This window comes from Oncorhynchus keta, chromosome 22, assembly GCF_023373465.1.
Source record: "Oncorhynchus keta strain PuntledgeMale-10-30-2019 chromosome 22, Oket_V2, whole genome shotgun sequence".
NCBI lineage: Eukaryota > Metazoa > Chordata > Actinopteri > Salmoniformes > Salmonidae > Oncorhynchus > Oncorhynchus keta.
In genome coordinates this window covers 14,964,806-14,992,659 of record NC_068442.1, presented here as the reverse complement: position 1 = coordinate 14,992,659, position 27,854 = coordinate 14,964,806, and the positions used below count along the sequence as shown (strand labels likewise).

Genomic DNA, 27,854 nt, shown 5'->3' with positions numbered 1-27,854 from the left:
TCAAGTCTTGATTTGTGGCACTCGTATGCAGTAGCTCAGAGGCACTGACACTTAGGGAGGATGATAGAATGATGTAGCAGCACCCATGCCTGGGACTTTTGCGAGGCTCTCTGATTGGATCCATGCCTCCAGTGTTCCCAGTCTCTGGAAAATATCTGCCGGTGTGGAAGGTTGGGATGGGACAGGTTGGAAACGGTTACACCATAGAGAGGTGACCTTGGATTCCAATAGGGAGGGAATGTACAGGGAGTTTTGTAAGAGCTTAAAGGGCCCTGCCTGCAGGCCACACTCATGACCTTTGACCCCTAGGGTCGGCCCTTTGCTCATGACTGACTGGCTGTGAGGGAGGGAGGAATCCGTCCACATATCCATCAAACAGGTAGAACATTGAGTGTCAGCATGTACTTTCGGCGGGTCGGGTCCCTGCTCCAGCAGGCCCTATCTCCTAGTTCCTAGCTCTGTTAATGGCCTCACTTGCCTTTCCCTCTGGCCCAAGGTGTCTATGGGAATGGGCCCCACTGTGGAGCTCCACACTGGGGACCTCCTGCAGCCCACTGGGCTTCCTCTGGGTTAGAGGATATGTAAATGTTAATGGAGCAGAGCACGAGTCCTTGTGTCAATAAGGTCACTTCCTTTGTAATACAGTCAGAAATGATGATCAATAGGAGGCTGTTCACCCAACCCACCCAGTAGCCATCTCTCTACAATGTGTCAACTAACTAGGCTAGCAGAAGCAGGGATGTTGACATACAACTGAAGGCTGGACTAGTGTGTAGAGTAAGTGGAGGAAAGCAGTATGCGTGTGTGTGTGCGTGCGTGCATGCAAGTCTGTGCGCATGTTTGTGCGTGTGAGAGAGAGAGAAAGGGAGAGAGAGAGAATTTTAAAATAACATATGTCAGATCTTCCCAAGAGAAAAATGCACTTTGTCCAGACTTTGTTTTCCTAAGGATTGGTGCGGGGGAAACACTTTCAATCAAACTTACTTGAAATGGCTAGGTGTTGCTTCAAACAACACTTTCTGCTTCTCGCTACAGTCATAAGGCAATGATTGAGTTGCAATTCTGACATTGATGCAGGTTGTATAGCACTGTCAAACGCTCCCTGAAACACTTCAGCGAGCAGGCCTTTCTAATCGACCTGGCCGGGGTATCCTGGAATGACATTGACCTCATCCCGTCAGTAGATGATGCCTGGCTATTCTTTAAAAGTGCCTTCCTCACCATCTTAAACAAGCATGCCCCTCTCAAAACATTTAGAACTAGGAATAGATATAGTCCTTGGTTCACTCCAGACCTGTCTGCCCTTGACCAGCACAAAAACATACTGTGGTGTTCTGAATTAGCATCGAATAGCCCCCGTGATATGCAACTTTTCTGGGAAGTCAGGAAGAAATATAATCAGGCAGTTAGAAAAGCTAAGGCAAGCTTTTTCAAACAGAAATTTGCATCCTGTAGTACTAACTCAAAAAAGTTCTGGGACACTGTAAAGTCCATGGAGAATAAGAGCACCTCCTCCCAGCTGCCCACTGCTCTGAGGCTAGGAAACACTGTCACCACCGATAAATCCACAATAATTGAGAATTTCAATAAGCATTTCTCTACGGCTGGCCATGCTTTCCACCTGGCTACCCCTACCCCAGTCAACTGACCGGCACCCTCTACAGCAACCCGCAGAAGCCTCCACCATTTTTCCTTTCCCCAAATCCAGATAGCTGATGTTCTGAAAGAGCTGCAAAATCTGGACCCCTACAAATCAGCCGGGCTAGACAATCTGGACCCTCTCTTTCTAAAATTATCTGCTGAAATTGTCGCAACCCCTATTACTAGCCTGTTCAACCTCTCTTTCGTATCGTCTGAGATTTCAAAAGATTGGAAAGCCGCCGCGGTCATCCCCCTCTTCAAAGGGGGTGACACTCGAGACCCAAACTGCTACAGACTTATATCTATCCTACTCTGTCTTTCTAAGGTCTTCGAAAGCCAAGTTAACAAACAGATTACTGACCATTTCGAATCCTACCATACCTTCTCCGCTATGCAATCTGGTTTCAGAGCTGGTCATGGGTGCACCTCAGCCACGCTCAAGGTTCTAAAATCATAACCGCCATCGATAAGAGACATTACTGTGCAGCCGTATTCATTGACCTGGCCAAGGCTTTCGACTCTGTCAATCACAACATCCTCATTGGCAGACTCGATAGCCTTAGTTTCTCAAATGATTGCCTTGCCTGGTTTACCAACTACTTCTCTGACAGAGTTCAGTGTGTCAAATTGGAGGGCCTGTTGTCCGGACCTCTGACAGTCTCTATGGGTGTGCCACAGGGTTCAATTCTCGGGCCGACTCTCTGTTCTGTGTACATCAATGATGTTTCTCTTGCAGCTGGTGATTCTCTGATCCACCTCTACGCAGACGACACCATTCTGTATACTTCTGGCCCCTCCTTGGACATTGTGTTAACTAACCGCCAGACGAGCTTCAATGCCATACAACTCTCCTTCCGTGGCCTCCAACTGCTCTTAAACGCAAGTAAAACTAAATGCATGCTATTCAAACGATCACTGCCCGCACCTGCTCGCCCGTCCAGCAATACTACTCTGGACGGCTCTGACTTAGAACGTGGACAACTACAAATACCTAGGTGTCTGGAAAGACTGTAAACTCTCCTTCCAGACTCACATTAAGCATCTCCAATCCAAAATTAAATCTAGAATCGGCTTCCTATATCACAACAAAGCATCCTTCACTCATACTGCCAAACATACCCTTGTAAAACTGACCATCCTACCGATCCTCGACTTCGGTGATGTCATCTATAAAATAGCCTCCAACACTCTACTCAACAAACTGGATGCAGTCTATCACAGTGCCATCCGTTTTGTCACCAAAGCCCCATACACTACCCACCATTGCTACCTGTACGCTCTCGTTGGTTGGCCCTCGCTTCATACTCGTCGCCAAACCCACTGGCTACAGGTTATCTACAAGTCTCTGCTAGGTAAAGCCCCGCCTTATCTCAGCTCACTGGTCACCATAGCAGTACCCACTCGTAGCACGCGCTCCAGCAGATATATCTCACTGGTCACCCCCAAAGCCAATTCCTCCTTTGGTCGTCTTTCCTTCCAGTTCTCTGCTGCCCATGACTGGAACGAATTGCAAAAATCTCTGAAGCTGGAGACTCACATCTCCCTCACTAGGCTACTCTGGGGCGGCAGCGTAGCCTAGTGGTTAGAGCATTGGACTAGTAACCGCAAGGTTGCAAGTTCAAACCCCCGAGCTGATAAGGTACAAATCTGTCGTTCTGCCCCTGAACAGGCAGTTAACCCACTGTTCCCAGGCCGTCATTGAAAATAAGAATGTGTTCTTAACTGACTTGCCTGGTTAAATAAAGGTAAAATTTAAAAAATAAAAAATTAAGCACCAGCTGTCAGAGCAGCTGACAGATCACTGCACCTGTACATAGCCCATCTGTAAACAGCCCATCTATCTACCTACCTCAACCCCATACTGTTATTTATTTATTTATTTTGCTCCTTTGAACCCCAGTATCTCTACCTGCACATTCACCTTCTGCCGATCTAACATTCCAGTGTTTAATTTCTATATTGTCATGGCCTATTTATTTCCTTAACTTACCTCATTTGCACTCACTGTATATAGACTTTTTGTTTTCTTTTGTTCTACTGTATTATTGACTGTATGTTTTGTTTATTCCATGTGTAACTCTGTGTTGTTGAATTGCTACGCTTTATCTTGGCCAGGTTGCAGTTGCAAATAAGAACTTGTTCTCAACTAGCCTACCTGGTTAAATCAAAAATAAAAATTGCACGGCTCCCATTAGAAGTTTACAGTGTAAATACTTTTCAGTGTAAATGCTATTTTATGATTTCCTAACAAACACGGAGGAGTCAGGATACGGTTCTCCTGTTTCCGTGTGTATGTGGTGTGTCCATATATAGACCTAGACTTCGACTCAATATTGTTCCAATCAATTGAGGGCAACTAAATGAAGTAAACTTTGAGAAGTGCACTTAACTTGCTTTATTAAAGAAGGGTCAAGCGATATATAACGGTCTCTTGTGATGTGTGGTCAGGTGTACGGCCAGGTTAGGAAAATGTTGATGGAGTGTGTTCTTACCTTCCAAATATCTTCCACTTGAAGTAAGTCTGAGCTTCAATATAAACCGTCAGTTTATTCAGTTATATTTAGCCGTAGATGATTGTAGACATTGACTTAAACACACTCGTGGTCAGACACACACAAACACACACATACACACACGCATAGACATAGTTGATGGACTGAGGTCTTTATGGCTAGGGTTACAGATGACTATCGTTAATAAATGCACTTCTCTCTCTTGTTCTCTCTCTCTCTCTCTCTTTCTGTCTGCTCAGCAAAGCTTATTTTACAGCTAATTAAACGTTGCTCCATTTGAGCGGCAACCAAATCCTCTGACCTAGCTAGAAGTATGGACTAGCAAGTATTAATACTCTGAAATTAGGAATGTTGGAGGGTGACCATTCATTTGGAAGGGATCTCTGAAAGAGGACTTTGTTCATTAAGTATTAGGTTGTCACGGCTATGGACCGGAGTCAGGAACCGTTGTCTACCCTGCCCTTAGTAATATCTTGTGTCTGCAGTCATCCAAGGTTTATATCGCACGCTTTTCCCATCTGTTTCTCTCTCCTACCAACCGCCACACATGACAGATATTCCACTGCCTTGAAGAAATTAGGGAAATTGTGTCAAAACGAGGGAGGGGGCGGGGGGGGGGGGGTTTAAACTCACTGAAACAAATATTCCATAATGTTTGTGGAATTTTGAGTTTAGCAACATAGAAACAGACAAATTAAAACAAATCCTGCGGTTTGAAAAAAAAACAACACACTCACAGACATACACGCACACCCTTCTTACCATCTCCCCCACTTTGCAGCTAACCACTGGTGGGATGGGGGAGAGACTAGAGAAAACAAGCCTCCAAAGTTGCTCCCTGTTTCATTTCAATCAGCCTTGCCTTGGTTTCTATGGCATCCTGAAAACGGACAGAAACGTCACCCATAACGAGGCAGAGCGACAAATTAAACACTGTATTGAAACATTTTAAAACTTTCATGAATAAGCAACAGCCGTGTTGACACGTCTAACATCCAAACCACTCACTAACAAAACAAACATGTCAAAGCTAGCCAGCTACAGTGGTGGGTGTATAATTCATATGTGTCAGTATTAGAGCTTTTTCTCGCCTTGTCTAATCAGTGTTGCCTGGGTTGTCCCCACAATCCCAACTATACTGACATTTCTCTTTTCCCCACCCTTCGGTCCACACAATCCTCAAAATTCTGACATATTATATATATATATATATATGCCTTCTTCCCCAGTACTGCCTCCAAAGCAGCACAAGCATGAAGGAGACCTTTAAGGCAAATTGCTTGGATAATGGATGTTTCCAAAAATATAGGAGAGTAGGCAGGCCCCCTGACCGAGGGTTTGGCCCAGCGCCTAGTCAGTTAGTGGCCTTGGGCCAGCTGTTCTCGTTAGCTGCTGAGCATTCCGTTCCCCGAGCCTGAGCCTGGCTGGGCTCGTCACACTGCCACTGGGAGAGGTGTGAGGAGAGCAGTCAGCCTGCCTTCTCTGCTGCTACCTGATCCCTCGCTCCGCATCCCTCAGCTCATAGCGCCCAGCTAGCGCCCAGACACACACACACACACACACACACACACTCCTTCCCTACCTCCTTTGCGACTTTGTTACTTCTTGTAGATTCACTTTCCTTCTCAGTCTTCTCTTCTTGTCTCATATCATCTCTCCTCATTCATCCCCTCCTTTCATCCTCTTCACTCTTCTCTTTTCTTTGTCTTCCTTCTTGTCCCTTTCCTTCGCTCCTCATTTCTTCTTCTCTCCTCTCTTTTTCTCTCCACGCTCCTCTGACTCAGGTCTTGGAGGCTACTGTGAGGTGATATTTCACTACAGGCAGCGTCTGGAAAAAGGGACATTTTGGGGAAATGCTACCTAATTCTGCTTATTGATTTACATTGTCATAAAGGGAGCCTTTGTGTGTAGAAGTGGACTGCTCTTCTGGCGGCTGACCTTCCCTTGGCTCCGGCACTACTCACTGTCTCTGGAGGTCACTGGCTGTAGTATTGTATGCGTAAGTCTACTGTTTGCGTGTGTGTGTGTGTGTGTGTGTGTGTGTGTGTGTGTGTGTGTGTGTGTGTGTGCGTGCGTGCGTGCGTGCGTGCGTGCGTGCGTGCGTGCGTGCGTGCGTGTGTGTGTGTGTTTGTGTGTGACTTGCATAATGGCCTGGTATACCACTCAGTCTTTGGAGGTAACGCCTCACCAAAGGCATAAAATCCTATAGACGTCGCTAGGAAAATAGCATTTATCTCCGGTAGTCTCTTCCCATAGCTTGTGGCAGAGGATAGTAATCACAGATGACATTGGACCGAATAAAATTGTCATTATAGAATGAATCTGAAATTGAATAGTGTTTAAATTAATCTATCGCCTCTAGTATGATGCATTTAAAAAGGTGTCAAATTTACTGTGGTGATACAATTTTATGAATAGAGCCTATGTCTGTGCAAGAGCCCAATTTTACTGTACATTTCTATACATTACTCAGCATTATGAACTCTTAGTTGAATGCTCATAGACAGGTTTTACTGTACATTTCTATACATTACTCAGCATTATGAACTCTTAGTTGAATGCTCATAGACAGGTTTTACTGTACATTTCTATACATTACTCAGCATTATGAACTCTTAGTTGAATGCTCATAGACAGGTTTTACTGTACATTTCTATACATTACTCAGCATTATGAACTCTTATCTGAATGCTCATAGACAGGTTTTACTGTACATTTCTATACATTACTCAGCATTATGAACTCTTATCTGAATGCTCATAGACAGGTTTTACTGTACATTTCTATACATTACTCAGCATTATGAACTTATCTGAATGCTCATAGACAGGTTTTACTGTACATTTCTATACATTACTCAGCATTATGAACTCTTATCTGAATGGTCATAGACAGATTTTACTGGGAAAGAAGCGCTCGGTGCACCGCGTTCGGCGTACAGAGCTCATGGGGTTGAGGGCTCTTGGAAAATAGAAAATGCTAAAGCAATTATGGGCTGAAGCCATTGATGTGATGGATGGAGTAAAGTGTTAGCAGCGTATTTTAACATCAACCTACACCACATACATCCTGCACGAGGACGACAAGGGAAAGACTTTCAGGAAATGTTGTTTGCACTCGGCTGGAGTTATAACTTTTCCCCCACTCTGCTGTGAGAGGAAAACAATATAGGCTGTAATAATATATACCATTTAGCAGATGCTTTTATCCAAAGCTTCTAACAGTCACTCCTGCATACATTTTTAAGTATGGGTGGACCCAGGAATCAAACCCACTATACTGGTTTTGTGAGCTCCATGCTCTAGCTACTGAGCTACAGAGGATCACTGTCTACCTAGTCTTGAGTCATACCAACATTAAATACCCTTGCTCACGTAAATACTGTCACTATCTTACTCTCTCTGTAGATTTCTCTGTCTATCTCTCTCTCTCACACCCATACACACCCATACACACACACACACACACACACACACACACACACACACACACACACACACACACACACACACACACACACACACACACACACACACACACACACACACACACACACACACACACACACAAACAGAAGTACACTCTATAGTTACGCCTGAATGACACACACACACAGATAGTCAGGCATAAAAAAATATGCTAACAATGGGTTTTGAACGCACACACCAAACCTCATCTGAACTCCCACGCTCAGCACTACAGTGTCTGGGTGGTGTTATGAAACTGTGCTTCCATATGGGGAGCTACTGCTGCTGCTGATGCTGATGGTGGTGAGGCTTAATGATTTGACACCAGGCCTGCAGAACACACGCACACACTGCCTTAATTGACTTGTAAAACCCACTGAAATGCATTTTTATGGGACCAGTCACACGGGATTTGATATTTGCCCGGCTAACAATTCTGTCATAGCCACACGGCCTTTATTCCCGATTCAAGACCACTTTATACTTATATCGGATCAAAAAAAAAAAAGCGTTTCAAAGATGCCCATCACATTGGCAGATTGATATGTGTAAACCTGGTGTGTGAAGTCATTCTGAGCCTGAAAGGAGACTGACTGACTGTGGATGGAGTATGGCTGGTGTGCTGGTCAGGCCCTACCCTGGAAGTCAACCAGGTAGTTGTAAAGATATAAATGAGTCCATCCTCTTTGTGAACTGACAGCTTGGACGTGGGTGCTACTTCTGTGAGGCCCCTGCGATCCCTGCCACTGCTCTCTTTGTTGTCGGAGTCCCGTGTTGTCCGCACCCTCTTACCCCCACTGTGCAAACCCAGGGGCAAACACCAGACGAGGACATAATGTATGGGTTTGGCTGTTGACCGCCCAGACCCTCAGGGGCCAGATCAAGCACTGTGAGGCCAGTTGGGGGGAGTTTTCAATTGGGCCAATTTGCACCCATCTGGCCGACCGCTGGCGGAGAACACGGCAGACACAGTAGACACTCCGGCTTTCAGAGCCCTTTCGAGCTGAAGAGGGGATGTGACTTTTCACAGCCAGGCCCCAGCCCAGCCAGAACCACAGACCCCCAGCCTTCCCTCCCAACCTGCTAAATACCACTCAGAGGTTGGTTGGAGGCTGGACCAGGCTGGACGATAGGGAAACACACATAACAGTGACCTAACAGTAACACTCAGAGCCTGGCTGCATAGAGGGGCGTTTGTATTTGTCATACAGATATATAGAGCAGGGTTGGGGGTCATATCCATTCCAGTACAGTCAATACAGGAAGGGAAATTATATTTCCATGAAGAACTGAAGATAAATGGAAATCCAATGAATCTCCTCTTTTGAATGTCAATGCAACGCTGGTGAGCACCTCTGGTCCTGGTTGTGGGTCTGTACCCTCTAGATCCACATCTCTCTCACCTGGTGTCTTTCCTCCTCTCTGTAGCAGAGACAGGGCCATGACCCCAGGCTGAATAACAGTCACCTATGGGACTTACAGTCCTCCTCCCACTGTAAAGCTGTCAACACACCACACAGTTTCTCCTAGTGATGCCACCAAGGGCATAAGCCAACTAGACATTATCCCTTATGCTTTTGAAAAGTACTGAGACATAACTGCATTTCATCACAACTATATTTCAACATGATCTTATTTGGTTTTCTTATCGATGTGCCCTTGTGCAAGGCACTTGAACCCTAATTTGCTTCAGGGGGTGACCCTGTGAGAAAAAAAACATTTCATTGCACCTATCCAGTTTGAAAATAAAACATTTGTGGCGCCTGCAGAGCTCATGGAGGCATCACTGTCAGGCATATCAGCACTAATGGTATGAGAGATGGCCTTTTTGAGATGATCTGATAGGATCTGAAGAGAAGGAATGTGGGTCTCCTGGCAGAAGTAAAGACTCATTTGTACACGTTACATACATATAGGCTTTAGGCTGTTCCCAATTCACACGCAAGCCAATTGTGTTACTCTATTTTTCTATATTCCCATACTGAACATATTTGAGTCTATTTGTAACTGCTGCATACTGTATGTATTGGCACAGGGAAAGGGATATGCATTACCCAACAAATTCAGTGGAATTGGACAGAAGAATTCAGAAGACTTTTCGTGGCACTTTGGAGCAATATTGTATAATCGGGCATCAGGTTAGTCTCCTCATACCCTGTTGTCCGTTTCAGCTTAGCACATTTCTGTGGGATCCATTTACATTTAGATTGTCATAATTTAGCAGACACGCTTATCCAGAGTGCATTCATCTTAAAATAGCTAGGTCAGACAATCACATGTCAAAGTCGTAGCAAGTACATTTTTTCTCAAATAAATGATCAGCAAAGCCAGTGCTCGTACGAAAAGACAAGTGCAAGGTCATTTTTTGGAGGGGAGGGATAAGACTGAGACGGCTTAATGTTTTTAAAAATTTAAGAGGTAGGTGGCAGGTTGTGTTGGGCAAGTAACCTAAACGTTGCTGATTCGAAATCCCAAGCTGGCACGGTGGAGAAAACTTGCATTCTTCCCTTGAGCGAGGCAGACATCGATTAAGGCGGCCCCCAGCACCTCTCTGATTCAGAGGGGTTGGGTTAAATGGGGAAGACACATTTCAGTTGAATGCATTCAGTTGTGCAACTGACTACAGTAGGTGTATCATTCTCAGATGTTTTTGGAAGATGGACAGAGACTCTGCTGTCCAAGCATCATTGGAAGCTGGTTCCACCATTGGGGTGCCAGGACAAAGAAGAGCTTTGACTGCGCTGATCGGGAGCTGCCCTCCCGTACGGGTGGGATGGCCAAGAGACCAGGGGTAGCAGAATGGAGGGCTCAGGTTTGGATGTGGGGTTTGATCATAGCCTGAATGTAGGGAGGGGCAGTTGCCCCTGCTGTTCCATAGGCAAGAGCCATGGTCTTGTAGTGGATGTGAGCTTCGAATTGCTTTGTGTGTACGAAAGAGCGGGGTGACATTGGAGATTGGGAAGGTTGAACACCAGGCGGGCTGCAGTGTTCTGGATAAATTGCCGGGGTTTGATGGCACAAGCGGGGAGCTCAGCCAAGAGAGAGTTGCAGTAGTCCAGACAGGATATGACGAGTGCCTGGATAAGGACCTGCACCGCTTCCTGTGTGAGGAAAAGTCGTACTCTACAGATGTTGTGGAGCATTAACCTTCAGGAGTGACTCAATGTGTTGATGTTTGCGGCAGGGTGTTGTCCAGGGTCATGCCAAAGTTCTTTGCACTCTGGGAGGGGGACGCCGTGGAGTAGTCGACCGTGATGGAGAGTTCTAGGAGCGGGCAGGCCTTCCCTGGGAGGAAGAGCAGCTCCGTCTTGTCGAGGTTGAGCTTGAGGTGGTGGGCCGACATCAGAAGCTTTTGTATTTGTGCATTAAACAAAAGGAGAGGAGATATATTCTGACTGTTTAAAGTCTGTCCTGTCCCATGCGAACAGGCTATCGAAACAAGATACCTTTTGTTTTCATCTTTGGATTTGGATAGCAGATTATTTATATGCTATATACAGGCGTCAAATAGACCAAACACAAACAAAATTGTGAAACCACTCAAAAGTGCATTAAATGAATAAAAAGGAAAGTTGGAAAGAACTTAGGTGCTGTTGTAATGAGATAAAACATAGGAATTCCTCTCACTAGAGGTACAGCCTTCACTGGAGGAGACATACTGCTAGTGAAAGTGGTCTTTCCCTGTCTCTGCTCCTACTCTCTCCTTCTGTGTACGGCCACCACGCCCATCCCCAGCCATTGTCAGAGCTTTGTAATTACAGGGCAGGGCTGTGCAGTTAAAAATACAGGGACAGAGCCATCCGTGTCACAGGTCCATGTAGGTCAATAGGCCGGCTGGTTAGAGGGCAGGGAAAGCCAGGCATCCCTAATTATGGTTTGCACTGTACTGTGTGTGCGTATGTGTTTGTTTTTGTGACTGTACGTATGTGTCTGCGAGACAGAGAGATAGGGTAATTAAATCAAGTCCTATATCAATTCAGTGAAATTACTGAATTGTCTTGCACACACACACACACACACACACACACACACACACACACACACACACACACACACACACACACACACACACACACACACACACACACACACACACACACACACACACACACACACCCTCAAGCACATGCACACATATACACACACGTGTAGACACACACACACAGAGGAAAGGAACTAAAGCAGGTGTAGGTGTTAATGTGACCCCGGGCAGCTCCATAACAACATTATGTCTGAAGGCGAGGTCAAGCTTTTGCAAAACGCATCATATGATGATGTGGTTGGTGACACTTTGCTTCTTAATAGTCCAATGTCTTGAAAACTTGACTGCTAACATGACTGAAAAATTGGGACTGTATCAACAGTGGAATAATGAAAGAAATACCAAAAGATAGTTTTTGAGTGGATTTTACAGTTTACATGATCTTATTAAACTTTCTTTAGCCTCCCTTTAACCAATCATGTGCAACTAGTAATGTTACCTACTGGCTATTACAGCTGCTCTTACTTACTTATTTAGTGAAAGAAAGAATCTGTTAATGGCCCAAAATGTTTTATTGCCAGGCAAAATAACAGTTGGAATGTTCATCAAGAAGACCAGTGAACTACAGTATTTGAATGGGTAAATACCCACATTCATTGCCTTTTTCATTGGTGTGTGATTATTTTCTCTCCCTGTCCCCAAATGATCCCTAAGTACAGAAAGTGCACGCGGTCAGTCACCATGGGTAGGTGTGTGACTTTTGCCAGCTGTCTATGGTACTCCGCTGGGGAGCAGGAGAGTCACAGACTTCCCCTAGGATGGGGTGGGGCACCCCTTCACAGTACACAAGCGCAGCATTTTACTTGCTCTCTCACTGAAATGTTGGTTTAGGTAGGGGGGGAAGATGAGGGGGAGGATGAGGAGATGTGGGGGCTTCTTGGCTAACAGGCCCAGAAATGACATTCTGCCGCTAACTTTGAGCTGCTTCTGGTCTAACCTCAAACGAAGGAGTGGAGGGCCAAAGTAAACCAGGATATAAGCAGTGTCTGGGATGCCTGAGGGAAAGGAAACAAACGTCCCCTGCCCTCCTCACTGTCTAAAGGCCTACTGACTAATCCCCTGATATTGCTCCATGAGCTAAACCTGCGTCCCTCCCCAACCGGCCAAACAGTCTAGCATTGTGTCGCTGTTCTTTTGGGCTTTTACATGATTCACTCATTGGCAATGTGTGTCCAGCATTGAATCCTCTCCTTCCTCAGAACCCACAGTGTTCCTCAGAACAAGAGCACAATGTTTCACTAACATGGCCAGATGCATTTCGGCTCTTGCAATATGTTTTGTGTGTGACATACCTTTTGTGATAGTATTCCAGTCAGATCCACTCAGTAGACACTATCTTACGGTATGCACAGAGGCAAGCCTTGTCGATAAAAGTATATTGATCTATTTCATAGCTATATGAGTTTTATATCTATTGACCATGACAGTGCACTGCGTGATTAGTTGAATTGCCGTTGTGGTTTTCAGATGTATCTGGACAACTTGAAATGGGTTTATAATGTGCCTGTATACTGTACAATGTGTCTTTGTGCCTTGTGTGGTAGTACTGAGGCAAAACTGTGGCAATACTGCTCTCTCCTGGCAACAGCTGGAAAATAGATTTTTACTGAATCACTCACCTCTCATCCTGCTCTGTAGGTTTACTAAAGCTAATATCCCTGCTGACTTGTGTACCTGTACTGTTCTTTGTTCTACAAATAGTTATGCAACTGTTCACATGAATGAATGAATGAATGAATGAATTCATTCATTAATTAATCAATTAATTAATGAATGCTGGTCAATGATTGATTATTATTATTTTATTTATTCTGGAGGTAGCATTTTAGTATTCAACAACATACATTTCTTGAAATGCATTTAGAAGGGCAATTGTCATGCTTTTTTAATGGAATGCAACTTGAACGAAAGCAAAATGTGTATGTTTCAGAAATCTGACCCCCCCCTCTTTCTCCTCTCTGTCTCTGCAGGATTCCCAGACGGTAAATTGACAGATTGGTGGTCCACGATGAGAGCTGAGAGATAATCACGCAGAGAGCCGCCCTCCCATCCCTGCCGTTTGTGCCAATGGAAGCAGCGTATTGATCCATACTCCCAGACTCATCATGCCTCTGCCTCACAGATAGCATCTCTGAGGACCAGGCCTGCCCAGCAAGCCTCGCCTGCACCATGGCAGGAGAGACTCAGCACACGTACTCTGTCAAAAAGCTGGATGCTGAGTTCAAACTGCAGGATGAGGGTACTGCACTGGAGCAGTACAGTAGCAGTGAGAAAGCCACAAAAGAGTCTTCAGAGCACTTCTCAAGTTCGGACGTGGAGGAGAGGACAATCAGCAGAGGGGCCAAGTTTGTAGACAAGGACAGAGACTATACTCAGCAGCGCGAGGCTGTGATCCGACCTCAGCAGGCGGGGAAAATAGACTTCAAGTCACTGCAGAACAAGCCTAAGTTCGCCAGCAACAGGACGTGGCCCAGTGGCAAAGGCAGCCCCCAATCCCCCAGCGGAAAGAACCGGAGCCGAGACAAGGGTAAGAGGTCAGGGAAGTCAGAGCGCGGTAACCCACAGCAGCTATACAGACTCAGCATCACCAACCCACGCTCTAACCCTACAATCGGCATCGCCTACCCACAGCAGAAGGTCTCGCCACCCAAGAAGCTGGAGGCCAGTCGAGGCCCTGTGTCGGGCAGCTACAGGTTCCACGTGCCCAGTATACCAGAGCGAGAGGCCGAGCTGCAGCAGGAGGAGCTCAACTACAGCCGCTGCTTTCAGGAGACCTCCTCCAATCTCACCTCCCCAAGCTATACCTCACAGGCACTGGGAACCACAGGTGGGTCATCCACCCACCAGCAGCCACCCCAGCAGCAGCAGCCACCAGGCCCAATGGAGAACAATAATAACACACAGCCAAGCGGCCAGCTGCTCTTCCCAGACTTTCAGTTGAGTGGCTCCAATGACTGGCAGTCTCCAGAGAGGACTTTTAATGGTTCTAACTATGGGATTTCTTCACAAAAATCCACAGTTCTCTCGGAGGTGAACAAGGCAAATGGCAGCTTTCTGCCATTTCAGTACGGATACCTCTTATTGGAAGACTCAAACCCAGACCCTTTTCCCTGTGATCAGAACCCCCAATCCCAGGACTATATAGACTCCTCTTTGACTCCTGCCCAGGTGACTCTTAACTCTTTTACCTTTCAGACATCTGGGGAGGGTCAGGAGGGGGTTCAGAATAACAATCAATTCAACAGTGACCAGCGACAGGACAGGTCTTCCTACCCCCATCCTCCACAGCCACCACAGTACCTGCAAGCACCACAAGGGGCCGCGTCCTCTATGCACTGCACCAGGGGCCTGAGTGAGGACTCAGCTAGTAGTGAGAGCTCTGGCTCTATCTCCCAGCAGTCAGATCAGGGTAAGAGTTCCCTGCCAGATAGCACGGACACTTTCGTCCAGACAGACAATCGGGATGTAGCCCTCACTTCAGGGAGCAAGAGGAGTTGCCACCCCAAAGACAGTGCTGCCAGCCAGAGAACACACATTCAAGCCAGTGTACACCATGCCAGAAATATTGCACAAGGTCCAAACTCCCAAATGCACTTTTCAAACAAAGCCTACAACAGCAGCCCTCCACTCAATAGCATCCACATGAGCTCTGTGCCTTTTGACAAAAGCGTCAACACCAAGCCCCATAGTAGGTTACCACACTCATGGGAGGGACCGAATAAGACCTTTTCACCAGCAGACCAAAACACTATGGCTTATCCTAATATGAATGACAAGTTTCAGAACCAGCCAGCCGTCGATCAAAGGCCAAACACATCCAAAAGCAGTAGGATGCCATGGCAGCAGATACGCCTAACTTCTGTCATGCCAAACCAAAACAGGATAGAGTTGTCTAGGCAACAAAGCAACCAAAAGCTCACTTTTTTGGTAGCACCCTCTGACTGGCAGGATGACACTAAATCACATAAGAATGGCTCACTGAAAAGCCCCAGCTCCTTCCAAAACAATAGACCTAGTGAAGGTCTATCAAACCCAAGGCAAGAGAGTGTCAAACAGGGCTGCAGTACAATACCACATTTTAAAGTTGAGACAAGTCACGCAAAGGTCTGTGAGTCCAAGAATAAGCCCATATATTTTGGAATGAATCAATCAGTACCTGGGGCATCATCAAGTACATATGGATATCCACCATTGCAGGTCCCACCAATGGGACTTATGATGGTGTCACCATATGACTCTCCCTCGCCCTCCCCAATCCATAACCCAGCCTCTAGCAGCACATGTTCCTCACTCTCCCCAGCCTCAACAAGCCCTGTCAACCTCTCTGAGGACAGTCAGATATCAAAGACTGGGCATCCCCCTCCATTTTATCACCAGCACCAACTGAAGGCACAAGGACCCACAGATCACCTCAGCACTAACTCTCACCATTTCCACTCAGACGCCTCCCGTAATCTGCCTTACGCCCCAGAGAGGGAAAAAGATGACATGATGAACTACCTGCAGAATAACGAACACCAAAAGCCTAGTATGGAAGGCAACAAGGGCTATATGGAGGGCTTTGGAGTGGAGCACCACCCCCCTCCACCACCATACTCTGCACATCAACTGTTAGCCACGTCTTTAGCCACGGCAAACCTTGACCAACTGGATGTGCTTCTCACGTGCAAGCAGTGTGATCAGAACTTCACTAACCTGGCCTCCTTCCTTGGCCATAAGCAATACTGTGGACAGCATGCATTTTCACAGAAAGTGGATGACACCAGAACAACTCCAGGAAGTTCAACACAGTTTCACAATGACATGACAAAAGATCCATCCTCTGGGACCAGTTTATGTCAACGTGTCTCCATGCCAAGGTGTCCGACTGACCTTCACCTGTCTCTGCTGGGGCTCAATAAGAATGGAGAGCTGATGTCTGACAGCGAAACAAAAGGAGATTCTAAGGATGACCCCATGAAACTTAACCTGTTCACTGGTGCAGGTAACATTCCTGTCGCTCTTCCTGACTTGGAGATGGAGGATGCAAAATTAGATAGCCTCATCACTGAGGCTCTAAATGGACTGGGCTATCAGTCAGACAATGCAGAGATTGACAGCAGCTTCATTGATGCATTCACAGATGATGATCCCGCCACTGTCAGAGTATCGTCAAACAGGCAGACTCTGAAAACCAAAGACTCAATGGTCTTTGAGGGCAAAATCAAACAATCTACTGAAAATGATAGGTCTCTGACACAAGGAAAATATCTTTATGACTCAGACAAAGCGAGCCTTCAGACAGAAAACAACCACACAGTAAGCAAACTTGAGAAGACCACTCTGAATTTTGAGCAGGATGAGAAAATCAACATCAAAAAAGAACTCTCTCATATAAATTCAAGGGTCGCCTCAGGGGAGAAACCGAGGGAGCAAGAAAATAAAGTGAAAGATATAAGAAAGCTGTGCAAGAGTGAAAAGGAAAACACTAACACTCCAAGGTTCCTCTTATCCAGCACATTTTCAGAACGTTGTGGAGTTCGAAGCCTCCGGGATAGCTCTTTGTTGAGTGGCTCAACCTCTTCTCAAGTCTCCTCGGCAAACAGGAGTTCCCCAACCCCAAAGATTACAGCAAGGGAGAATAAAAGGAAAAGGACCGGTGCCGGTACCTGGAGCAAAGAACTCATCCACAAAATAGTTCAACAGAAAAACAAGTTACACAAGCTCCATGTAAAAGGCACCAAAAACCTCCAGTTCTCACTGGTGATGGAGAGATTGACGCCCACAGTGCCAAACCCTACATTTGGGGAGTACGACTATGTCTCAGACTCAGATGACGGGTCTGAGCCTGTGAAGATAGCAAGCCAAGGTCGCCTGAGCCAAAGCAGCCGCTGCAAGTACACCTACACAAAGGAGTGCAAATGGAGGGCTAGGAGTGACAGGGACAGTGCAGCATGGAGGCACGAGTCAAAAGAGTGCTTTGAGGTGAAGAAAGCTGAAGATGTCTCCTTGTCTCTAGAGAAACCTGGCTCTCACCAGAGACTTCGGAGGAGAGGCAGCAGGTCATCCACTAGCAGTGAAGTCAGCACGTCTGTGAGTATCTCCAGCGATGGCATCAACAGCCCCAAAAGCACTGACCGCACAGACTCAGACTGTGAGAAAAGGGTGGAGATCAGGAGGAAAGAGTCTTCCGAGCAGAGAACCTACGAGCCACAGAAGTTATGCCTAGAGTCTAGCACACAACTAGCACTGACATTCACCAAATCTACTCAGAAGTATAGCGCTGATAAGACTTTCCTCTCTACTAATAAAGACACGTCAATGGCCTTAAGTATCACTAACTCGAAGACTGAAGATGTTGGTCCAGTATCAGGGCTACTAAAGGTGGGGAGTGCAGTGAAAACCCTTGAGAAATGCAGAAGCACAGACGTGTCCTCAAGGGAGAAGGACGACTCATTTAGCAGTGAAACTGAAACGAAAGCAAGTTCAGACAAAGACACGCCACTGAGGACAGCCGTCAAGATCTCCAAAGGGGAATCAATACATTTTCAGTCTATTAGTTCTGATCTCAAATCACATCAGCTTCAATCAGCACATCCTGCCACAAACAACATGGAAGCACATTCGTATAATAAATTCAAAAAAGATGAAACCATCTCAAAGGAAAAATCTGTACACAAAAGACGGGATAGCGTGGGATGTCAATCTATACAGCCGCATTCAAAGCTATCCGACATTTCTATGTTTGACAAACACAATGAGAGTGTCTATCCAATGAAAGATCCAATGGCTTTCACTAATGACTTAGTCCCCAAGTCCACACCTCTTTGCAGTGCACTCATGGACGAAGTGTGCCTGTCTCCAATTGAACTTCAGGAGCCTCTGACACAGAAAGATACATCAGATCTGATCCCATACCCCCTAGAGCAGGACCAGAGTCTTATGAAGTCTCCTCTCTCATTTGACACATCGTCAATGTTCGGGGACCTCTCAGTGGCAGGATTTGAAAATGGCCTCTACACTGACATTCCATTGCACAAAGAAGGTTTCAACTCCTTAAATACCACCAATGACAAAAAGGAGGTGTTTAGCGCATCATCCTTTCTTTCTCCTTTCTTGGATCAGAGGGACTGGGGCCTTATGGTCGATGTCAGCCCCATGTTAACGGATGAGATATCCCAATACAAAGACGGCTCTGATAAATTAAATGAAAAGAAATCAGATTACAATCATGTTCCTTTGTCTCTGCCAGACAAAATAATAGACTACAGTTCAAATCTCAACAGCTGTGCGTCAGAAGATGAGCTAGAGATAAAGAGGATTGTGACCGAGTTGGAAAATCAGCTCCAGACAGCCAAGCTGAGTCCACCACTGCTTACTGAGGAGTCCCCAAAGCAGCTGAAGATGAGCAAATTCTCCCCTCTGCGTCTGGACGACGAATCTGAGAATGAAGACACTGGTCTAGATATGGGCTGCCCTGTGCAAAGCATGGCGCTGGCAGTGTCAATAATGCCATCTGACCCACATTCAGAGTCCTTTGCTGAGCATAGTCTACCATGGTCCAGTCCATTTGAGTTTGAGTTGATGGAGGGACAGCATACTCCAACCCATGACGAACCCATTGTCCTTGAACAATTTAGCAAGAAGGATGATCGTGAACACAGTATGACAACTACAACCTCAAATACAGACAAAGTGAAAGAGCAACTGAAACAGGAGGACCACCGAGATGAAGACATGGATGTTGACAAGAGAACTGACATAGAGACATCTGAGGAGATTCTAGAGAGTAAGACCTATGCCGAAAACCTGATGAAAAGCCTGGAAGTGATATCAGATTCCATTTTCAAAAATGATCCCATAACACCTGAAGAGGAGGAGCCAAACCTCACCTCACGTAAGAGCCCAGCACACTTACACAGTGAAAGCCAAACTCCATCTGCTGATGCAGCTGAAGGCGGAGATCATAATGAAATGGTGATTCCTGATGACGCGAATATTAAATCCACACACTTCAGGTCACAGCCTCCTCTCTCTAAAAAAACAGAGCTCCCATCTGATGTAATAAAAGAGATTGTTTCACTCCAACCAACTGAGTCTCTACCTAACAACAACAGTGGGTCAGAATTCAAAGACATCCCAATCATGAGCAATGTCACTGAAGACAATAGTGTTATAGAAACGGATTATTGCTCAAACACTGAAATGGATAATCAACCAATGGCTGAGGAGACCTGTGAGAACCAGAAGCTAGAGGACTATGGGGATGAAATCCTTGAAGCCAAAAGTGCCCTCCCTGATCATACAGAGCGTCTAGATACTACCATTGATGAGCATACAGAGCTTCTAGATACTACCGTTGATGAGCATACAGAGCTTCTAAAGACTTCCATTGATGAGCATACAGAGCTTCTAGATACTACCGTTGATGAGCATACAGAGCTTCTAGATACTACCGTTGATGAGCACACAGAGCTTCTAGATACTACCGTTGATGAGCATACAGAGCTTCTAGATACTACCATTGACGAGCACCCAGGGCTTCTAAATACTTCCATTGACGAGCACACAGAGCTTCTAGATACTTCCACTGATGAACATACAGAGCTTCTAGATACTACCATTGATGTGCACACAGAGCTTCTAGATAGCACCATTGTTGAGCATACAGAGCTTCTAGATACTTCCATTGATGTGCATCAGGAGCCAGTGGAGGACATCAGTCTCAATGCTAAGTCTGTGAGCCAGCCCTCGAATGGGTCCAACCTAGCAGACCAGGAAATGGATGTCAACTTGGATAATAAGCCTGAAGAGGTAGAAAATGCATCTGAGGAACAATCCATATACGTCCAAAGTAACTGTAAGAGTGTATGTCCCTCACCATCTGCAAATGAACAGACGGAGGACAGTTCAACATGTGTAATGAAGGAAGACAACATTGATTCCAAAAGTACAATACAGAACAAAGTGATAAGTCATACAGTTTCTCTGAGGTGTAGCCCCCCCGTGAATGATAATACCACTCAATCAACCCATGTCTTCATGGAGACTGTCGCAGTTAAACCTTGCAGTCCACTGTTGATGGAAACCAATACAGAACATGCTAGCCACACATCACCCTTTTCCAACATTGACTCAGATGATGAAAGCACCATGTTGGTCATTGCTGAGTGTGACAGTGACCTTGACAGTGATGCACACATGGAACATACACCTGAGGACAAAGAAACAGAAATGGAACCTGAATGTGAGGCTAACCATAGACAAAGAGAAACGATTCCAGAAGTTGAAAACATCCAGGAACAAGTTCCCTTACATCTCATGGCATCTCCCCAGCACTCACCATGCAAAGAGGATTTGCAGATGGACGAAAGGCTGGATATTATTACAGAGAATGCTCCTCCATCCAGTCCTGTTCTACCAGCTTCTCCACAAACACCTGTGGACAACTCTAAAACACAAAAACAAGAACATCCACAGCCAATCACATGCAATAATATAGAGACTATCCCAGCATCAATCCAATCTCCCAAGGAGGAAAATTGTGACGACATAAATGCCAAAGAAGCACTGCATATTGATGACTCATTGACCAGAAGACCTGAGATGGAGTACTCTTTAGTAAGTCCTCCTCAACTGGACTTGGGAATCACAGACAGTAAAATATGTAGCACTGACGCCTGCATTCCTTCCCCTCTACCCTTGACCATTGCAACAGAGGAATCTGAGGCAATGGAGGCCCTTACGAAGAGAGTCTCTGTATCACTGTATGATTTCAAATTAAGCCCACTAAACTACAATTACATTCCAGAAGAGCCTCCACAACTGAGTCAGTTCGATTACACTCCTATCTCCCCAGCCAATGTGGATGAGGAGGAACCAGCCATCAAGCAGAGCCCCAAGGACGACTGTGAACCTTGTGATCGCAGTGATGACACGACATTGACATCAGACAAAAGACTGTGTGACATAGAGACAGAGGTGCCTATGAGTCCAGACCATTCAGCCAAGCTAAGTCCACCAGATGAATCTTTGAACAAGAGCAACATCCAAAATGACATAAAATGTCCATCTATTTTACTGGGTCTTCCTTCTCAGAGCACTGCTCCGTCCACTGGCGATTTGGACATTTGCCCGGCTCCCCTTCAAACGATTGATTATTTGGACTTACATGTTGACTTGCTGAAGAGAGTGGATCCAGAGGCCCTGGATATGTATAAGGTCCCTAGTGAGCTGAACACCCTTGCTTTTATAAAGGACATCTCAGATAATCAGCACACGCCCAAACCACTGATCATCTGTGAGAATGAGCCAACCTCATTACCATCAGACCAAACAGAATCACTAACAGTTGAGGAAGGTCAGTGCTCAGTAACCCACCAGCAAGAGGAAGAAACCACCCAGAAAAAGATACATCTGTGTGAGATATGCTCAATGTGTTTCCGGACAGTGCCAGGATTGAAGAGACACAAGGCCATGAAACATTTGATCAGGACTGAAAGAAGCCCAATTTCGGAAAATGCTAATCATCAAGGCAGTCTACACAGTTACCAAACATCCCAGTCTATAGAAACAGGAAATAAAGAGGATCTAGAGCTCCTGGTTCCACACACCTGTTTGCAAACAGAAAGCAATGAGGCTTCTGAGAATCACTGTCCTGTGACAAGTAATAGCTCCTTCGTAACCAAACAAGGAGAAACTAATTTCATCCTGGAGAACATCGCAAGTGAAACAAATATGGCAGTGCCAGCTGATGACATAGTCCAGCAAATGCCTCCTCAGTTTACAAAAGCGAAGAAAATCTACAAAACACGGAAGAACAGAAACAAGGAAGTGAATGTGAAGCCTGACCCGTTCTCTGACGAGCTTCTCAATATATTGAAAACAGACATATTACAGGCTATTACTCCTGAATTCCAAACCCAGGTAAAGCAAGGATGCTGCAAGTCACCTGAGAAACAAGACATAATCCATTATCTTGCTAACCACAAAGTTACAGAGCAGGAGGAAGTCCCGTTTACTGTAACAAGTAACAGTGGCATTGAACAGATGCCAATGTCTCCAATGGAGCGTACAAATCTGGCTATGGTCTTGACTCAAAGCAACAATGATACAGAAGAGGTGAAAAGCACAAATCTGTCAGAGATCATCAATGGAGTAGCGGAAGTTAGTATGGGAGTATCTGCAAGTAAGGATATTAGTAGAGAGTATGATATGTCTAGAGAGAATTTGCATGACACAAAAGAGGCATGTGAGCAACAAACTAAAGATGAGAGTAATGCCAAAGAGATACTGGGAGAGGTTGCAGTAAAGATTGAATGTGAGAAAAACAGTGGCCGGACAGATGAGGTGGATAATCTCTCCTGTTTTAAATCTTCTCTTGCAAGCCCTCCTAGACTAAGTGCTGATTTGAATGCTTTTCTTGATGATGAAAGCACATTCTCCCAGTTATTCCCCACTAGAAATGAGGAACTGAAAAGGAAAAAATTTGCAAAGGTTTATGGTAAGAAGAACAAGAAGCAGAAACTATCAACCGATTCACCGTTAGTTCAAGACCATCCTCCTCCTGACCTATATCTCGAAAAGAAAGATGACTATACAGAAAATCAGATAGACCAAACATTTGTCAGCAATCAAAATGACCCTTGTGAATATGAAACAATATCCATTGACGATGCTATCATGTTGAACATGTGTCATAATAGCACATTAAAGAGTGATTCCAAAAAAGTATGTACCATGAAAGGAGACACAACAGACCACAAAGACAATCATGAGAATGGTGTGGACCATGGCAGTGACTTCCTATGCCAACCTGAGAGCACTATCGACAAAGCATCATTGGCATGGAGTGCCTCCAATGACTCTGTTACAGATACTGTGATCTGCTCTGACCAAACTCCCTGTAAAGCAGAAGCCCCAACCCCACCATATCCACTTCCTATTATAGCCTCTTCTGCACCTTATCCTGGAGAGCCATGTGCTACAGACAACGTGTCTCCTTTCCACAGCATTGACATCCCAAACCTCAATACCACATTCCAGCTACCAGAAATTCAATTATTTGACTCCAACAAGGACATCCCATTAGAAAGACCCATTGCCACTGATTATGCGGAGACCAGAGACACTGCAAAGGCCAAGAAGCTCACAGAACACAGGGGAAGGAAACGACAAGAGGGCAGCGTGAAGATCAAGGACAAACAGTACAAGTGCAAGGTGTGCTTCACCTGGTTCCTTACCCTGGGGGAGCTCAACTTCCACAAGTTATCCCACAACCCCTCTCCACCTCCCACCTGCTACATGTGCGTCCAGCGCAAGTTCAGCTCCCGGGAGCAGCTGAGGGACCACCTGAGGGAGAAACATGCCAAGAACAAGGCCGGCATCTGGACCTGTGGCATGTGCCTGAAGGAGATATCAGACGTGTGGATGTACAATGAGCACTTGCGGGAGCATGCCACGCAGTTTGCCCGCAAGGGCCAGTCACACAGCGCTATCCTGGGGAGTCTGCCGGGCTCTGGTATGCAGGAGTCAGCCGTGAAGAACTTCATCACCTCCATCATGCAGCGCCGCCCCAGCAAGGCCAGCAGAGAGACCAGTAAGGTCTCCAACAAGGAGAAACTAGCCGTAGTAGAAAACACAGAGCAGGTGAAAACTACAGAGGTAGCTCAGCCCAAAGCTGTCAAGCCTAAAGGGAACAGTGAAAAAGTGGGGAAACCGAGCACGCTGACACCAGTTGAGGTTCTGCACAATACAGAGCCAGTGCCAAAGAATGTGGAGATGCACCCCAACTGTAAAGACCCCTCGAGAGACTGCCACCACTGTGGCAAGCAGTTCCCCAAACCCTTCAAGCTTCAGAGGCATCTGGTTGTGCACAACTTAAATAAGATTTTTCTGTGCCACAAATGCCCAGTAACCTACCAGGAGCCACAGGAACTAAAATATCATCTGAAGAATGAGCATGAGGAGGTGGATGAGCTTGACTCAAAGCATACCACCCTCTACACCTGTGAGCTGTGTGCAGATGTCATGCATGTGATCAAGAAATCTTTCATCTGCAGCACCTGTAACTACACCTTCTCTAAGAAAGAGCAGTTTGACCGACACATGGAAAAGCACTTGTCAGGAGGGAATAAGATCTTCAAGTTTAGAGGCGTTCTCAGACCTATCAAGACATCTCCCTCCAAAGAGAACGATGAGTGTGAATTGCCAGCGAACAAAAAGAGAAAAATACTTACTGACATTCTACAAGAGAACAGCTCTGACAGTGGCATCGCCAGCATAGCCTCACTGAACTTACATAAGAGTGCTGAGATGCCAGTTCTGAAACTCTCTGTACACACAACAGAGGACTCTACACAGACCAGTGCAGGTGAATATCATACTGAAAATTATGCCAGTGTGAAGACGGAGGACATGGCTGAGGAATACTCTGACATGCTGGTAGAGCTGGAGCATTGTACGTTTCACCTGGGCTCGGAATGTCTCTCAACTGCTACACCAAAAACAGAGGACATTGATCCCAGTCCTTCACCTAAGCTGCCTGTTAGAGACATTGGTGAGGCCGATGGCAAATCATTCACAGAGCCATGTGATGTGAAGGAAGAGCATGATCCACTTGAGAGCAGTATAGCTGAAAAGCAAAAGGAGTGCTTTGCCAATGCTAAGCAGAGCACTCCTGAGAGCAAGATACAGACAACCACAGCAGAAGCTGAGAAGAAGACACAGAGGATAGATTCCATGGCATCGGATGAGGAGTTGTATGTTAGTTTCCGCGAAAACCTGATCAACAGCTCAATGACACCCGATACACATGATATCCACCGTCCTCCTACAAAGCATAAATCATCTATCGTTGTGATGGACCAAATGAGGGAGGGTGAGCTGGGGCAACAGACAACCAGCCGTCACAGCCATGACAACAAGCAGAATGACAAAAGCTCCACACCCAAGCCCAGTGAAAACACTAAACACAACTCCAACAATAGCCTCGGGGCCATGGAGTCAACACCAGTCCACCACACTAAGATCATTTCCCAGGGCCCGGCATCCAATGAGGACAAAGACTCTGTGAGAAGAGAACAGAAGAAGAGGAAAGAGATGAGGACACCTCACAGTTTACAGAGGGTCTCCTCGTCTGCCACGCGGGAGAACCTTGCTGCCGACGTCAAGACCAAAAATAAGTTCCGTCCCAGCAAGTGCGAGAGTCCAGCAGTTCACAGGAAATCAGATGGCTCCAGTGAATACCCGGTGCTCTCTTCAGTGAAAGAAGATGTGGTCAGCAACAAAATAGTCTCCAAGCACAAAACATCAGGGAGTCTAGGCCTTCAAGCAAAGAGAAGCTCCCTCGATAACTGCACGCCAAGGAAAGCAGAGATGGTGCATCATATTAATGGGGATTACAAAGCCAAAAAAGGGCCTCTTGGACGGCCTCTTCATTACCCAGTTTCTAAAGTGTCAGCGCCTCCTATGAACAATTCCTTGAATAAGTCTAGGCCAAAGACAGGGGTGAGGTCCATGGAGAGCCACTCCTATAGGACAGCAGAGTCTCAGAACAACCTCCTGAGCCAGCTGTTTGGCCAAAAGCTCACCAGTTTTAAGATTCCTTTGAGGAAGGACACTTCAGAACCAATAAACTGATTGTGGGAAGGATCTGTGGGATAGAAAACAAAGAGACTGAATAGTTGTTCACGTTATTGATGATCAAGACAATTCATGACCATGAATGAGATTGCATGGCTCTCTGTGAAATGTTTGTCTAAATACTTATGTTGTCACTTTATGTCTTCTTCTCTTGTGAGGAATAATGGCAGAGATAATTTTATTAATCTAGAATGACAATGCTAGTAGGGCAAATCATTGACTAATTCCTGCTATTCTTAGGTTGAACATTATCTTTTTCAGAGACTATATTTCATTAAAAAAATACAAAAAGAATACTTGAAAATAAAACAGATTTTTCTTCTTTTCTTTTTTGTTTTTTTACAGCTAATGCATGTCAGTTTCACAGTTTCATAGAGAATATTGCTTTTTTTAATGCAACAATGTCATCCCAACGGACTTGGACTATGTCAGTGCACCTTTTGTATATGCTTCTCCAAAAATGACTCCTTTTGTATTTTTACCCTACTGTACTTCATTGACATTCATTATATTAGCTTTTGTATAAACATTAATTGGTGCTACGTTATTCTTTATTGTAATGTGAACGCCAATGTCCTCTAACTGAAGGGAACATGAGATCTGTAGCAGTTGCATTCATCCAACCGTTTGTGCTGGTTCTCTGTAGTTTCTTTAAAAAATTGTCAAAAAAAAAAAAAAAAAAAAAGACTGTGTAAAACCTCCTCCAACAAAGTATTCATCTGTACATCCTTAGGAAAGAAAATTAGGAAACCTTGCATCTGTACAAACTCAGGTGCATCCAAGGACTATTCACAGTCCTGAGACCTGTTTTAGGAGCTCCTCCCATGCACTGATATTACCACACAAAACACACACTCAGTCCTCCGTGTCTGTCCTCCAACTGTTTAATTATGAATATTATTTACTAAGACAAAAAAGGTGCTTTATCTTGTTTATATGTATCTTATATTGTATTATATTGTAGGTAGAAGATTTCCTTGTGCAATGCTCAATGTCAAAGTTTTATTTTAATAATGTGCAACAGAATCAGAGAGAGAGAGAGAGAGAGAGAGAGAGAGAGAGAGAGAGAGAGAAGAGAGAAAATACATGGAAATGCAATGCCTCTTGTATTGTAAAGTGGTTCACTTAGTGCCTCTTTTAAAGTTGGTTATTAAAAATATGCATTGGTTTCTCCATGCTTGTTTCTTCCTTTTGTTTATGGCATCTTCTGCAAATGTTCCAACATCCATCCCTGCAGACCCCCGCTGTCACCACAGCATCATAAATTGAAAAACGGTGAAGGCCGTTTGTGCCTGGAAGCAAAAAGAGGTGCACCGACAACCATAACAGCCTCTGACTCACTCTTCTCTGAACACTTCAATGAGCTGCTAACTCATTATCTGAAGGAAGAGCACAAATGTAGCCTTACTTCAGGGAACATGAAACCAGAAGCAGGAAACATTCATCAAACCATATGTACCAGGCATATGGGACATTGTAAAGCAGGCCAACTAGGACTGGAACACTTCCATTTTTTTCTCTCTCCTCGTGCTGCCTTCATGAAGCTCTTTCACCGTGTGTTAAGTGGCT

At 45.4% G+C, this 27,854-nt stretch overlaps 1 protein-coding gene across 1 annotated transcript in view; it reads left to right on the top strand.

The window, feature by feature from the left end:
- LOC118401107 (uncharacterized) overlaps window positions 1–27,458 on the top strand; it is a 149,103-nt gene extending 121,645 nt beyond the window's left edge. The window contains exon 3 of the mRNA XM_035798346.2: window positions 13,634–27,458. Coding sequence (XP_035654239.1) covers window positions 13,833–26,282 — 12,450 coding nt within the window. The 5' untranslated portion in view covers window positions 13,634–13,832 and the 3' untranslated portion in view covers window positions 26,283–27,458. The remainder of the gene's footprint in view (window positions 1–13,633) is intronic.
- Window positions 27,459–27,854: the final 396 nt, after the last annotated feature.